This window comes from Camelus bactrianus, chromosome 19 (assembly GCF_048773025.1).
Source record: "Camelus bactrianus isolate YW-2024 breed Bactrian camel chromosome 19, ASM4877302v1, whole genome shotgun sequence".
In the NCBI taxonomy this organism is placed as follows: Eukaryota; Metazoa; Chordata; class Mammalia; order Artiodactyla; family Camelidae; genus Camelus; species Camelus bactrianus.
Genome location: NC_133557.1, coordinates 41,668,466 through 41,685,074, shown reverse-complemented (window position 1 = coordinate 41,685,074; position 16,609 = coordinate 41,668,466). Strand labels below are relative to the sequence as shown.

The window sequence follows — 16,609 nt, the reverse complement described above, 5'->3', positions numbered from 1 at the left end:
TCCCTTTAATTTACAAACACAGAAATTCCTCAGAACTCTTTTCTCCTGGCTGTGGTCACTCTTGGGTGATCTCATCTGGTCTTGTAGTTTTAAAAAAGCATTTATATGCTGAGATTCCCAAATATATATCTCTATAGCTAGTCCTCTCTCCTGACATATATATCCAGCCACCTATTGGATATCTCCGTTCAATGCCTAACAGGCATCTCAAAATTAACACATCCAAAATTGAGCTCTTTCTGCTTTCCCTCAAGCCTTTTCCCTCCCCACTCATCTTTTTCCTCCTCTCAGTAAATAGCAACTCCATTCTTCTCACTGTTCAGGCCAAAATCATAAGAGTGATCATTGCCTTCTCTATTCCCTCATACCTCTATCCAATGCATCAGCAAATCCTGTTGGCTGTATCTTAAAATGTACACAGAAGCCAAGTGCCTTTCACCACCAGCACAGCTAACAGTCTAGTCCAACTCACTATCATCACTCACACGAGGGGTGACAGCCTTCCACTCTGCCTCCTTTCAACAGCTGGAGACACCTCTTAAAATGTTAAGTCAGACCATGCCACTCTTCTGCTCACTACCATCCAATAGCTCCCATCTCAGAGGAAAAGCCCAAATCCTGACAATGATAACAACCCACATGATCTGGTCCCATTGCTTACTCTGACCCACTAAGACTGGCCTTCTCACCGTCCCTCCAACACACCAGGAACACTCACTCCTACCTGAAGTCCTCTAACACTGCTGCTTCCCATGCTGGGAATGCTCTTGCCTTGTTCCCATAAATCTTCCAAGACTTTACTCAAATGTCACTTTCTCCATGAGACCTACCTAACATTGGAAACCTCGTAGTTCCTAAAATCCTTCCCAGCTTCATGTTTCTTTTAAGCATCTGTCAAAAAACACAGTATATACCTTACTTATCTTGTTTATTATCTCCCTGACTAGTAGGTAAGCCTATGAGTACAAAGATTCTTGGCTTTTTTGTTCACTATTATGTCTCCAGGAAAGTACCTGAACATAATAGTCACTCAATAGCATTTATTCAATAAAAATTTCATTTTTTAAAATGAGCTGCTATGTTTTATCAAAACTCTGCTCCGAAGTATACTGAGTTTTTTTAATAGCTGAAATCTCAAAGGTAAAGAATCAAGGCTTCCTTCCCAGTTAATAATTATTAATATTAATATTATTAATATTATAGTGAGTAATCATTATTAATCACTATAATAAACCCCTGATTAGCTCTAATGCTTATTAACTGAAGGTAAGAAGAAGTGAACTTTTATCATCTTTAATGGGGAAAACCTTATAAATTGTATTTATTTCTTTTTTGCCCCAAATTTTTGCCTACTGAACAAAAATACAAATTGCTAGATTCAGGAACTTGTTGTACCTAGGAGGTTATCACCTTAAAGACAATCCTTCCTGTGAGACCACGGGGCTTTGGAAGTTCATGGGAAGCATGTTATATGCAGGGGCTACTGGGGCTTATTACTAACTGCTTATTAAGAGCTTGTTTTGCCAAGATCTTCCATTTTTGCCCTAGAAATACATATCATAAGCATTTTTTAATGGAGCAGGTTCTAAGTGTCGTTGGCATGCTCTAACAGTTCAAAAATTTACTATAATATCCAAAAGACCTATCAATGGAAGAAATCAGGGGATTATTGGGTTTTTCATCTATTATAGAAAGCACATTTAAAATGAGATTAATTTTCTATTTCAAGTGAAGAAAAAGCTGTTTCCAAGTACTCTGAGCATCTCCTAATAGCAAAGTGTTAATATAACCCTCACTCTAAATTAAGTTTTTTTATCCCTTCAACACTGCAGCAATGTAGTCCAAACATGCACAGTACAGTGATGACAGCTCAAGAACATAAAAGTAAACTGTCATATGTACCACTTATTGCATCCAGAAGTATTTGAAAGGAATGTAAACAGAGAGGGTAGCTCAACTATATCCAAATGTCTCAATTAGTTATTATAAAATGTTAAAATTTCACCAATTTACAGCACTGCTTTACTTGGAAGACATAAAACTCATATATTAACTACCATAAAAGAATTTTAAATCTTAGGATTAGACAGAATGGACACGCCAAGATGAAGGCTTTAAAGAAGATAGAAATGACATTATTTGAATGAGTGGTAGTGGAATGAAAATGTATTTGAGCAGATAAACTTTGCTTAGGGTTCAAAATCTACAACGTGGGTCAGTCTCAAATGCTTGTAAGTGGAGCAGGCAAGGTGTGTAGGACTGTCAGAGCGGAATGCCCAGGCCCCACCAAACAGAGTGCCACTTGGTTCCGACTAATCACAGCCACATAGGAAGTAGGAGCCAGTGTTGCCAAATCTTCTACTCTAACTAATTAGGAGGGAAAAAATTGCATTTTTATGTAAAACTTAGAACATTTAAATCTTTTTTTTAAGAATGTTTAAATCTTGTATAAAAATTTTATACAAAATTTATATTTTGTGTAAGTTTAAAAACTTTAAATATTTTCAACTTTTTTAAAAAAGCTGATCTGCAATGAATCCAGCTTTTGCTCTCAAATCTAGAGGTTACTGGGGAGCAGGCACAGAAGGGATAAAATGTTGTATGCAAACAACCATCTGAACTCAACATTCTATCCTAACCCTCAGTGTGGAATCACTCATTAGACACGTATCCATGGGATGAACGCCTACCTCCATGTGCAACGCCCTGCGTGGCCACTGGCACCTCCACATACACTGCATGTCTGTAGATTCAGGTCCTATCACTACTCACCTATTTAATAAAATAATGTAGTAAAAGTTCTTGCAACATAAAACCAATAAGTGATCTTGAATATTTACAATCAAACAAATCAATACCTTGTTTTGAGTTAGGAAGTTAATATGAAATAAGAATGGGCCAAGATTATGGCCTTTTTTGTTTTAAGATTCAAAAAAAAAAAAAACCCCAAAAAAACCAAGAAAAGAGTCCTTCTGTCAGTTGTCCACTGCTTTCCAACCAAGAAAAAGAAAAGACCATTCTGTAACCATTACCCACCATGGGTAATAACGCTAATCATTCTCATGAATACTTGTCTCAGTTACATCTCATGGTTACATGTTAGTCTGTGAGCAAACAGAGCTCATGTCTGCTTTGGGAAGGTACATATTTACCTAAAATGTTAAGTACTAGGAGATAACAAGGTGCTGTTCTAATGTTAAGTCACACCTGATGTGAGCTATGTAGACTGTTGGCTATATAAATATGTACAAGGAGAGAAATTAATGTGTTCATGTTGCTATAACAACAACAAAAAAAGGCTTATTCACTTCCTCCAAACTAACATGGAGTGTCTACAAGTGCAAGTAATAAACATATTTATCTTTGCAAAGATCTAACCCTACACCATGATTAAAATGAGATTTATTTGGATAAATATGGTTTATACCTCTGAGAAGATTTATGCTCTTGCCAACAGAGTGAATTCCCTCTTTGTGTTTATTCTATTTACTGCTCTGGCGCTATGTCGAATGAATCATTTGCAAGAAACTGATGGCATAAGACTAATTAGGCAAAAATAAAATTACCAGCTACTCTTAGAAATAAACTTGAGGCTGAGGAAACGTCTGTCTCAAAGTTTGTTGCTCATATACTCAACCTTCTACAATCTTCTCCTGTTTGTCTAAAGGACTTTCTAAATAGACCCAATGGGATCCTTCTAACAATCCTAAGAGCATGGAAAAGAAATGCAATTTTCTATATTTGAAATTCCGGGCAAGCTTAAAAAGTACAAGTAAAATCACTGATTAGCCACTTTTCCTTCTGTTCCATCAGTTCACTTGCCAAATTGAGCTGTCTGGGATGTTTTCCTAGTACATAGCTTGTTGGCGCACCTAACAACATCCCAGGGCAGTTGGATTCCTGCCAGGGATCAGACTCCTTCAGTTGTTGGGTAATATGGGGACTAGATTACCAAAAGCAGTTAAAATTTGGTTTAGACCGAAGCCAACTTGTGTCTAAGTGGTTCTTCATAAATCTAAAATATGGTCTGTTAAATCCACCCAGTGACTGAATGTCACTGGCCACTACCATTGAACTGAAGTCTCTTTTAAGGAACTCATGGTCAGCACAACCATAGGTGCTCTACTGCCTAGAGCTCGGTGGAATCTGAGAAGACTGCCAGTGTTTGCAGACGGGCTATTCAATAGTAGCTAGTAAACAATATTCTGCCCTCTTACTTTTAAGAGAAAAATTATTCAGTTAGGTGAGCTTAATAGAAATGCTGCAGGCAACTTAGATGTCATTTAAAAACCTAAGTTTGTGATGCTGTCAAGTTGGTAGACCTCTAGTCAGAAAGCTTTTTGAAGGGGCTCTGTTACCACCATATTGGCCTGAATCGCAGGCTTGGGTGTGTGTGTGTGTGTGTGTGTGTGTGTGTGTGTGTCCGTTGTAGCTTCAAACAATTTTTTTTTTCTTTTTCTGGGCGCTCTGAATTCACTTGTCAGTTGGTTTATATTTACAAGTTAGAAATGTAATAACCCCTTACCATCTCCACCAGGGAAAGAGGGTGAAAATCCAGGAGATAACACTCCTGTGGCATACTTGGCATCCTTAGGAGCACAATTGCAGGGTAAATGAGGCTGAAGCTGTGAGGTGATGGCCCTGAGAGATTCTCTACAACTTCTACCATCCATTCCTCCTCCCACCACCGCCCAGCATGACTTATGCACCTCTATTGTATGCACTTCATTTGTATTATTCAATTAATACTCAAGATACTATAAAAGCATCAGTAATATTCCCACTTTAGAGATAAGGAAACCAAGGGTCAGAGTTGTGACCTATCCCAGGGGCTCCAGGCTCAAAATCCAAGTCTGGCTAACTCTAAAGTCTATTCTCTTACTATTTCACACTGCTTCTTTATAGATGGTCTTGCTAACACCTTTATTTAGACTTTTTAAAAAAACAGAGGTATGATTTAGATACAATAAAATGCATAAATGTTAAGTAAAGGGTTTGACGACTTTTGGCCATTTGTACACCCATGAAACCGAAACCTTGACAAGTTTCCATTTAGAAAATTTCTATTCTCCTCCCTAAATTCCCTCGGACTCCTTTCTTGAAGCAACCACTTTCAGATTCCTTTCACCATATCTCACTTTGGCCAGTTCTCCAACGTCATGTAAATGGAACAATTCATTAAGTATTCTTTTGTGTCTGCCTTTGTCCACTCAGCATGTTTTTAAGTTTTTTTTTAAGATATAAAAGTGAATTTACTCAGCTTCTTGAAGCTTTATTGTCACAATGATACAAACCCTTGGCATAGGAAGACCTTATTAAAGTTTTAAAAATTGTTTTAATTGGGTAAATATCTAGGTTGATATTTTAAGGCATTCAGACATTAAGTTTAAAAAAGATAACGGTCACCAAAATGTGCATACATGACCACAACCAAAATGGTAAAATAAAGTGAAGAACAAGAATTTTTAATACCCCCCAAAACATAATAAAACGCAATTTCTAGTCAAACATTTATTCCTATGCTCTACTTGGAACTCTGAACTGACTTTCTATTTTATACTCTCTGATATTTTCTCTGAGCATAGGTTACAAACAATCTTTTGTGTTATCTCCCAGTCTCAATGCCACAATATTACTTATTTTTAAACTTGGTTATATTGTTATTCTTTAGAGAGGATTCACTTAGTTCTACTCCAAAAACCTTGTGAATGCAAAACTGTTAGAGAATTAAGAACAAATAATGGGGTAATTAGTGCACTGATCCTATTGCAATTTCAGAAAAATCACTTCCCTAAAGCAGCAATTCTGTCTAATAAATTCTTTCCATTATCTCTAAACAGACTGAAAGAAAAGTGAAATTAGGGGAAATCTATGATAGTTATTGGACATTGTGTGCTTTTAACAGTTCAACACTGGTAGTGCTTGACAATAAAGAGTAAACTGAACCTCCCTGCAAACAAAAGTCCAGAACCAGACGGCTTCACTGGGGAATTCTACCAAATGTACAAAGAAGAACTCATACCAGTCCTTCTCAAACTATTCCAAAAGACTGAAAAGGAGGAAGTACTCCCAAACTCATTCCATGAAGCCACCATCACTCTGATACCAAAGCCAGACAAAGACACTACCAAAAAACAAAACTACAGGGCAATATCACTGATGAACATAGATGCAAAACTCCTCAACAAAATATTAGCAAACAGAATCCAACAGCACATAAAAAAGATCATACACCATGGTCAAGTTGGGTTCATCCCAGGAACACAATGACGGTTTAACATATGCAAATCAATTAATGTGATACACCACATCCACAAATGAAAGGACAAAAACTACATGATTATCTTAATAGATGCAGATAAAGCATTTTATAAAATTCAACACCCATTTATGGTAAAAAAAAAAAAACTCCACCAAAGTGGGTATAGATGGAACATATCTCAGCATAATAATATGACAAACCTACAGCCAGCATAGTACTCAATTGTGAAAAGCTGAAAACCTTTCCATTAAAATCTGGGACAAGATTGACCACTCTCACCACTTCTATTCAACACAGTCTTGGAAGTCCTAGCCACAGCAATCAGGCAAGAAAAAGAAATAAAAGGGATCCAAACTGGAAAAGAAGAGGTAAAATTGTCACTATATGCAGACGACATGATACTATATACAGAAAACTCTAAAAACTCCACACAAAAACTACTAGAGCTGATAAAAGAATTTGGAAAGGTTGCAGGATACAAGATTAACATACAAAAATCAGTTGCATTTCTTTACACTAATAATGAATCAAAGGAAAAGAAAGTAAAGAAACAATTCCATTTAAAATTGCACCCCAAACAATAAAATACTTAGGAATAAATGTGACCAAGGAGGTGAAACACCTATTCATGGAGAACAACAAAACATTGATTAAGGGAATTAAAGATAACTTAAAGAAATAGAAAGATATCCCATGTGCTTGGATTGGAAGAATCAATATCATTAAAATGGCCATACTACCCAAAACAATGTACAGATTTAATGAGATCACTATCAAATTACCCAGGACATTTTTTATAGAATTGGAACAAATGATCCTAAGATTTATGAATCATGGAAGACCCAGAATTTCCAAAGAATTATTGAAGAGAAAGAACAAAGCTGGAGGAATAACCCTCCCAAGCTTAAGACAATATTACAGAGCTACAGTAATCAAAACAGCATGGTATTGGCATAAAAACAGACATATGGATCAATGGAACAGAATACAGAGCCCAAAAATAAATCAACAGACCTATGGTCAATTAATGTTCGACAAAGGAGGCAAGAATATACAATGGAATAAGCACAGTCTCTTCAGCAAGTGATATTGGGAAAACTGGATAGCAGTATGTAAATCAATGAACTTACTCCTCACTCCATACACAAAAAATAAACTCAAAATGGCTTAAAGACTTAAATATAAGACATGACACAATAAATCTCCTAGAAGAAAACATAGGCAAAACATTTTCTGATAGAAGTCTTAGCAACATTCTCCTAGAATAGTCTACCCAGGCAATGGAAATAAGAACAAAAATAAACAAATGGGACCTAAGCAAACTGAAAAGCTTTTCCAGAGCAAAGGAAACAATAAGCAAAACAAAATGACAAACCACGGAATGGGAGAAAATACTTGCAAATGATGCAACTGACAAAGGTTTAATTTCCAGAATATACAAACAGCTCATACAACTTAATAACAAAAAACAAACAATCCAATCCAAAAATGGGCAGAAGATCTAAACAAGCATTTCTCCAATGAAAACATACAAATGGCCAACAGACATATGAAAAAATGCTCAATATCACTAATTATCAGAGAAATGCAAATCAAAACTACAATGAGGTATCACCTCACACCAGTCAGAATGGCCATCACTCAAAAGTCCACAAACAATAAATGCTGGAGAAGGTGTGGAGAAAAGAGAATCCTCCTACACTGGTGGGAATATAGTTTGGTGCAACCATTATGGAAAACATTATGGAGATTCCTCAAAAAACTAAAAATAGACTTACCATATGATACAGCAATCCCACTTTTGGGTATATATCCAGAGGGAATTCTAATGTGACAAGATACATGCACTTCAGTGTTCATAGCAGCACTATATACAATAGCCAAGACATGGAAGCAACCTAAATGTCCATCAATAGATGACTGGATAAGAAAGCTGTGGTATATATACAATCTAATACTACTCAGCCATAAACAAGAATAAAATAATGCCATTTGCAGCAGTACAGATGGACCTAGAGATCATCATTCTAAGTGAAAGCCAGAAAGAGAAAGAAAAATACCATATGATATCACTCATATGTAGAATCTTAAAAAAAAAAAAAAAGACACTATGAACTTATCTACAAAACAGAAACAGACTCTCGGGCTTAGTAAACAATCTTATGGTTACTAGGGAAATGGGGTGGGAGGGGATAAATTTGGGAGTTTGAGATTTACACACGTTAGCCGTTATATATAAAAATACATTTTAAAAAAGTTTCTTTTGTATAGCACAGGAAGCTATGCTCAATATCTTGTAATAACCTTTAATGGAAAAAAATATGAAAACAAATATATGTATGTATATGCAAGATGGGGATATTGTGCTGTACACTAGAGATTGACGAATAATTGACTGTACTTCAATAAAAAATAAAATTTAATTTAAAAAGAGTAAATTGATAGGTTAATATTTAAAAGTGTATACGTTTAGTAAGTATAAAGTACATAACAATTAGATAAGCTTGTGAAGAAGCAGACCAACAGACACAAATTAGAAGATAATGTGTCTGTTTAAATCGTCTTTCATTTTTTTAGACTACTTTATTAAAGTTGCTGAGTGCCTAATTCAACTATACTTCAATAAAATAATAATAATAATAACAATAATTAATAATAATAATAAAGTTTTTGAATGTACACTTTAACATTTGTCATTTTGGAAATCCTTATTGTAAAGACAATTCTTTTTTAATCTAATGACAAACAGCAGCGTTCCTGCCAATAAATCTGGATCTCTATGTTGGATACATTCAATTTCTCCTTGAGACACAAGTTTCCATCTGTATTTCTGAGGTGATGTTTTTATAAATTCTATAGCATCTGGTGGACCCTGCTACATTAGCAAATCTGGTGATTTACCTCCTATAGAATGCTGTGGAATTGCAGAAAAGGGAGACGGGACTCTTGCTGATCTCAAAGCTTCTGAAAAAGGATTTAGGGTTGTCTCTTATGCCAGGGAATGCTGCCTTGAATAGAAGCTAATTTGGTGAGTCTCAAAATCAGGTAAGTCTTCTAACTATAATCTTCTTTTTTAAAGTTGATTTTTGTAATTCTAGGTCCTTTGCATTTCCAGGTTAAGATTTGAAATCAGCTTATCATTTTTTAATAAAGAATACCTGCTGGAAGTTTGATTGGAATTGCTTTGAATCTAAGGGTAGATTTGGCTATATTAACATTATTGCGTCTTCTAACTCACGAACACTGAGTTCTTCATTTATTTAGCTTTTCTTTCGTTTCTTTCAGCAACGTTTTGTAGTTTTCAGAGGATAAGTCTTGCATGTTATTTGTTAAGATCCATTCCATGTCATCTAAAGATAACTACAGTTTTTACTTCTTCTTTTCCAATTTTTGTCTTTTATTTCTTTTACTTGCTTTATTGTCCTGTTTGGGAATTACAGTAAAACAGTGAATAGAACTGATGAGAGTGAACCTCTTCTTTGTCTGTTCTCAGTGTTAGTTCAGTGTTTCACCAATCAGTATGGTTTTAACTAGTTTTTGGTAGATGCACTTTTTCAGATTGAGGTATTTATCAGATTCTGGTATTTCAAGTTTTTTTTTTATCAGGAGTGGAAGTTGAGATAAGCATATGATATCAAGGTATCATATGATTTTTCTCCTTTATTTTGGTATTAAAGTAAATTACATTGGTTGATATTTTTAACAGATTTATTGAGATATAATTCACATACACAAAATTCACTCTTTAAATAACTGTTCAACTTAGTACTTTTAATATATTTACAAAGTTGTGTAACTCCAATTTCATAACATTTTCATCACCTCAAAAAAAAACTCTTTGCCCATGAGCACTTAGACCCCACACTCCCCTCCTGCCAGCCCCTGACAGTCACTAGTCTACATTCTGTCTCTATAAATATGCCTATTTTGGACATTTCACGTAAAGGAAATTATACAATATGTGGCCTTTGTGTCCGGCTTCTTTCACTTAGCATCACGTTGACAAGGTTCATCCAGCCTGTAGTATGTATCAGCTCTTGTTTTTTATGGTTCAACTATATTTCATTGTATGAATATACCATATTTTGTTTATCATCAGTTGATGGGTATTTGGGTTGTTTCCACTTTTTAGCTACTACTGAATAATGCTGCTATAAACGTCTGTGCACAAGTTTTTGTGTGGATATAGCTCTTCAATTCTCTTGGGTATATACCTAGGAATGGAATTGCTGAGTCATACAACCCTAGGTTTAATTTTTTACGGAACTCCCAAACTGTTTTCCAAAGTGACTGCACCATTTTACACCCCCACCAACATTATATGAGGTCACATATACTGCCAACACTTAGTATTGCTCATCTTTTTGATTATAGTCATTATGGTAGATGTAAAGTGGTATCTAATTGTGGTTTTGATTTGCATTTCCCTAATGACTACTGATGTTGAACATCTTCTCATGTACTAATTGCTATTTGTGTATCTTCTTTGCAGAAATGCCTGTTCAAATCCCTTGCCCATATTTTTGTCTTTTCATCATCATTTTGTAAAAGTTCTTTATATATTTTGATATAAATCCCTTACCAAATAAATTATTTGCAAAATTTTTTTCTTATTTGTGAGTTTTCTTTTCACTTTCTTGATGATGTCCTTGGAAGCACAAAATTTATTAATTTTGATGATCTATGTATCTACTATTTTTTTCTTTTATCACTTGTGCTAAGAAAGCATTGCTTAATCTAACACTGTGAAGATTTATCCTAAGATTTCCTCTAAGAAGTCTATAGTTTCAGCTCTTACATTTTGATCTCTAATCCATTCTGAGTTTTGCTTTTTGGCTTCTTTTTTTTTTTTTTTTTTTTAATGGAAATGCTAGGGATTGAAGCCAGGACTTGTGCACGCTAAGCACACACTTTACCACTGAGCTATTACCCATCCCCCCTGAGTTAACTTATACATAGTGTGAGGTAATGGTCCAACTTCATTCTTTTGCATATGTATATCCACATGTCTTAGAATCATTTGTTAACATTGATTTTTAAATGTCAATGGAACTGTACTTTACTTGATGTGTATGTGTGGTGTCTGTATGTATCATTATGTGTGTTTGTAATATTGCTAGATTTTTACTCCTAAATTAATAATTAGCTTATTAAGAGTTTCTACACCTGTGTTTATGAGGGATATTGGCCTACAGTTTCCCTTGTAACATCTTTGTCAAATTTTGTTATTAAAGTTACCCTTGCCTCACAAAATGAGTTGGAAAGCATTCTCTCTACCTTGTTTTTCTGGAAAAAAAAAACCCAACTGGTTTAATACTGTATTATTTCTTCCTTAAATGCCTGATATAACATATCAGTGAAGCCATCTGGGCATGAAACATTGTTTGTCATAAGTTTTTTTTTATTATAAATTCAAATTCTTCAATACATATATGGGTATTCTAACTTTCTGCCTTAGATTTTCTCAGGTGGATTTTTTTAAAAGGAATTTATGGAATTTCACCCATGTTGCAGAATTTTTTTTTGTAAGAAAGTTGTTCATAGTATTACTTTATTGTCCATTTAGTGTCTGTAGGATCTGTGATTCTGCATTGATGCTCCCTTTTCATCTTGATATTGGTTATTTGTATTTTTTATTTCTTTTCTGATCATTCTTTCTAAGGTTATATCCATTTTATTAATTTTTCAAAGAACTAACTTCTGATTTTGTTGATTTTTCTCTATTTTTTGCTTTTTAAGTCATTGTTTTTCCTTTTATCTTGATTATTTTGAATTTATTATATTAAAGCTTCTTAAAATGGAAATTTAACTAATTTATTTTAAGCCTTCTTTTCTACTAGAAACATTTAAGGATATACTTTTCCTTTTAATGCTTTCATTGCATCCTGTAAATTCTGACAAATTGTTTTCATTATCATTCAATCTGAAATAATTTCCAATTTTTATTGGTGAGTACTCCTTGTGATCTTGAAAAAAATAACGTGCTGAGTATAGTGATCTAGAAATATCACTTGGTCAAGTGATAATAGTGTTGTTTGTATACTTACTAATTTTTACTTTCTTATCACTGAGAGAGGGATTTAAGATTTCCAACATGATTGTAGATTTATCTGTTACTCCCAAGAGTTCTCTCAATTTTCCTTCTCTTATGTTACTAGGTACATGTACATTTGGCATTTTTATGACTTCTTGATGAATTGACCATATTATCATTATGGAATGTCCTGCTTTACCTCATAATGTTTCTTATGTCTGACATTAATATAGCCACATTAGCTTTCTTATGTTTAATGTCTGCATAATAAATATTTTCCCACACTTTTACTATCAATTTTGTTTGAGTCCTTTTTTCATATTCAATGTGAACCGCTTATAAACACCATAAAGCTGGGTCTTCAAGGGGTTTCTTCCAGCCTGAAAATCTCTTCCCTTTAAGTGGAGAGTTTAGTTTATTCACATTTAATGTAATTATCAATATGGTTGAGTTTAAGTCTTTTGGTATTTGTTTTCTATTTGTCTCTTATATCTTTGCTTTTCTGTCCCTCTTTTCCTGCCTTTTTTGGGGGTTGAGTGTTTTGTAGTACTTCCTTTTATGTCTTGTACTGATTTTTTTTTGTTATATTTAAATTTGTTACTCTATAGATGAAAGAGCCATCTTTAACTTAACACAAAGTACATTCAAATATTAACATATTATCTCATGAACAATGTAAGACCCTTACAGCTATATATTTCCAAATGCGTATGCATTACTTCCGAATGCTGTCATGTTCCACAGGTCACAGCCACTCTCTTTAGTATTTTAATTTCATTTTCCTCTTTGTGTTTAAGTTTGGATAATTTCTATTGACTCGCTGGCAAATTCATTAATCATCTTCCACTCCATTTCCTGCTAAGCTCATCAGATGAATTCTTTACTTCTGATATTGTATTTTTCCGTTATACCATTCCCATTTGTTGCTTCTTTTTATAGTTATCATAATTATTTCATTATGCTAATTCCAAAATCTGGGTCACCTATAGGCAAACTTCTATTGACTAATTTTTCTCTTAAAATTCTCTTACAAATCACATTTTCCTGATTCTTCACAGGACTCATAATTTTTATTGTATGACAAAAAATGCATGAAAAAGAACAGTAAATAATATTTAAAATATATAATACTTACCCTAAAAATGGCATACCCCTTCCTCTAGGTTTGGGCTGTTAGTCATTCTCTCTCTAGTTGAGCTCTCTGGGCTTTGTGGTAGTTTTAGATTTAGTTCATTACTGGCTAGAATTTTGAGGTCTGAAATAGTAGTTCCCCTTAAGCAAAGTCTGGGATATGAGCCCTGGTAAGACTCTGGAGATTTCTGCATGTCTTATTATCCAGTTGCCAGCATTCTAACCATAGGAGATTCCTCTCTGTTTATAGCCCAAGTACTAATTTTCTTGGTTGTTTATGTGTTCTCTTTGCTCTTGATAACCTCCCCTGGCTTTCCATACCATGGTGTATGTCTTTTCAGGAATCTTGCTCTGCCTCCAGTCTTTCTTTGGCCATTGCCATGCACTTGGTGAAAATTCTACATATCTTGATGGGCCGGTCACTCTCGGTTCTTTGTCCTGCTCCAAGCCTCTGGTATGCTCACTTAGTGAAGGCTTCATAGGGAAAACTAGTGGCGGGTGCAAGGCTCACCTGTGACTGGGGACTCTCAGGATTTTAATCTGTCATGCCAGCTCACATGTGGCCATAATTAGTATCAAAAGTTCGGCTGGTTTCTCTTTATACTCCTCTGGGTCAATTCTACTCTTCCTCCTGCTGCTCTGCCAGGAATGAAGCAGTCAGAGCCTTTTTCTCTTAGGAAAGGCTTATTTCTTCCCGAAATTTAGTTCATTTAAGTTTTCTAGCATAGTCACCTTTTCAAATAATTTTTTAAATCTATGACTCTATAGTTTATCCAGCTTATTCTCATTATTGGGAGTAAGAACAACAGGTCCTTGTGACTTTCTTCATCCTAATTGGAAGTGGAAGTCTTTTTCTTACTCCTTTTGATAACTCCCTCTTGTGTAGCTCATATTTTATATTTAAGTCTTTCTCCTAAGGCTTTCCTTGAGAGGCAACTTAAGCCTAGCAAAGAGCTCTCAGAAATCTCACCTCTGTTATCACTTCTACACAGACATTTGTTGAAATTTTTAAAAGCCCTAGAAACTATCTTCATAAAAATAAAACATGGTAGAGATCACATTTGGGGTTGCAAAAGTCCTACTGAAAACTAAATAGCAACATATATGCTTATTCACCTGGAATGTAGAATTTAGAATTTTACAGATTGCAAGCAAGTATCTGGAGATGAAGGGCCATAATATACACAATATCCATCATATATGAACAGCTTAACCGGGGTCCACTCATCTGTATTCCAACAGATGAGATTTTGCTTCCTTGTGCCTATCATATCCAACCCCAGGAAGGACTTCAGGTAGAGTATGGTTTTCTTACTCTCATTTTACACATGAAGCCTGTGAGATCCAGAGAGGCAGAGTGATCACACCAAGCCTCACAGTACACAAGGAGCAGCGGGGGAACCCAGGCTTCTACTTCCTGGCACTATGCCCATTCCGATACTTGTTCATTTCAACTGCAAGACACAAAAGAATTTAATCAAATGTGCCATAATATCCAAGGGTGATAGTTTTAAAAGCTTTTTATTTGAAAATAATTTCAAAAAATTACAAAAGAACCGTTTGGGGAACACCACACATGGTTTACCCAGATTCACCCATTGCTAACATTCTGCTCCATCTGCTTGTAATTCGCTGTCTGTCTATCCATCTGTCCGCCCCTCCATCCACATAATGTTATTTTCTGAATCACTGGGAAGATATTGGATATATTATGACCCTTAACCCTTAAGTACTTCTGTTTGTATTTCCTAAGAGTAAGACTATTTCCCTACGTACTACAGTATAGTTAAAACAAACACATTTTTAAATGATATAACATTTTCTACTATCTATATTTCAATTTTGCACATTGACCTAATAATCCATTTCCCCTGCTTCCACTCAGATCCAGCCTAGTATCAGTTATTGCATAAACCAGTTGTCATGCCTCTTTAATATTATTTAATCTGGAACATTTCCTCAGCCTCTGTTTTTTATGACATTGACATTTTTGAACACTACAGTTCCTTTTTTCTTTTTTCCTAGAATGTTCTTCATTTTAGATTTGTCTGTTTCCTTGTGATTAGATTCAGGTTATGCACTTTCCAGATGAGATACTGCAAAAGTGATGTTGTGTCTTTCTCAGGTTATCATATCTGGAGGCACATGATGTCCATCTGTCCCTTACTGGTGATATTAATTTTGATCACACAGTTCCGTTGTTGCCTGGTTTCTCCATTCTATACTTATTATTCTTCCCTGCAACTAATAAGAAATCTGTAGGGCAACACCTTAAGATCATAAAGTAGCCTGGTCCTCCTCAAGGATGAATTTTTATAACAGAATTTTCACTATGTTATAAAAAATGACCTCTACATAGTAAAAGAGACCTAGGTTTCACTTATGATACTTGAGTGAGTACCATGCCAATTTTAACATCTGTTTTTATTACCGTAGTCCTTGCACACTGGGTGTTTATTAAAAACCATTCATTAACTGTCTGCTATCTTGGGTAGGATATATGCAGTCTGATTTTTACATCCAACTGGTATCAATGCCCTCATTTTGGCTTAATAAAAATACATTTCTTTAACTTATGCTACAGAAGTGGTTTAGAAATTAAATTGGGTTATATAACCGCAAGAACATTCTATTAAAAAAGAAAGAAAGAAAGAAACTTATAAAAGAACTCATCTCCATTTATTCAAATTATATACAGATTCTGGTTATAACGATATTAGTTATTATCCAGTCTAATAAGTATGATTTGAGATGAACTTTAATTCAAGGTCCTAACTTGGATTAAACATAGTTGACATAAAATGTTCAAATAGTCAGGTAGCTTTAGTTTCTGAGTTTGGTAACAAGGAGAAAGCAGGAAATTTTGGGAAAGCAGGGCAAACTTTTTTAAAAATTTAGGAAATAGTTTTTAAATTAAAAAAAAAATGTTGTTTTTAGTTTTTAAAGATCCTCCGTTCTCTCATTCTGCTACTGTGGTTTGCAACAGCACGTGAGGGCATGTTTCACAAGCCAGTCATCACGCAGAATGGGTGGGCTACTAATTCAATAATTCTTTCATAGAAATCAGGGGACCAGGAGAGTGGGCCAAAGGCTCCTGCTCTTAAGAATAATATAAACTTTGCTGTAGCTCCCTCGTCTTCTGAGCTCAGTTTCTCGTTTATAACTTTGTCGTATTTGCCATA

General features: G+C 34.8%; 1 protein-coding gene across 4 annotated transcripts in view; it reads right to left on the bottom strand.

Moving 5' to 3' along the window:
- The window catches only part of TASP1 (taspase 1), a 261,040-nt gene that overhangs the window by 58,748 nt on the left and 185,683 nt on the right, over window positions 1-16,609 (bottom strand). The window contains exon 14 of one of the 4 annotated variants that reach the window (XM_074347863.1): window positions 9,905-14,881. The exons of the other annotated variants lie outside the window; for them this stretch is intronic. Within the exon in view, the coding sequence (XP_074203964.1) occupies window positions 14,873-14,881 (9 nt within the window). The 3' untranslated portion in view covers window positions 9,905-14,872. Of the gene's footprint in view, window positions 1-9,904; window positions 14,882-16,609 lie in introns of those variants that run through there. 4 annotated transcript variants of the gene reach the window in all.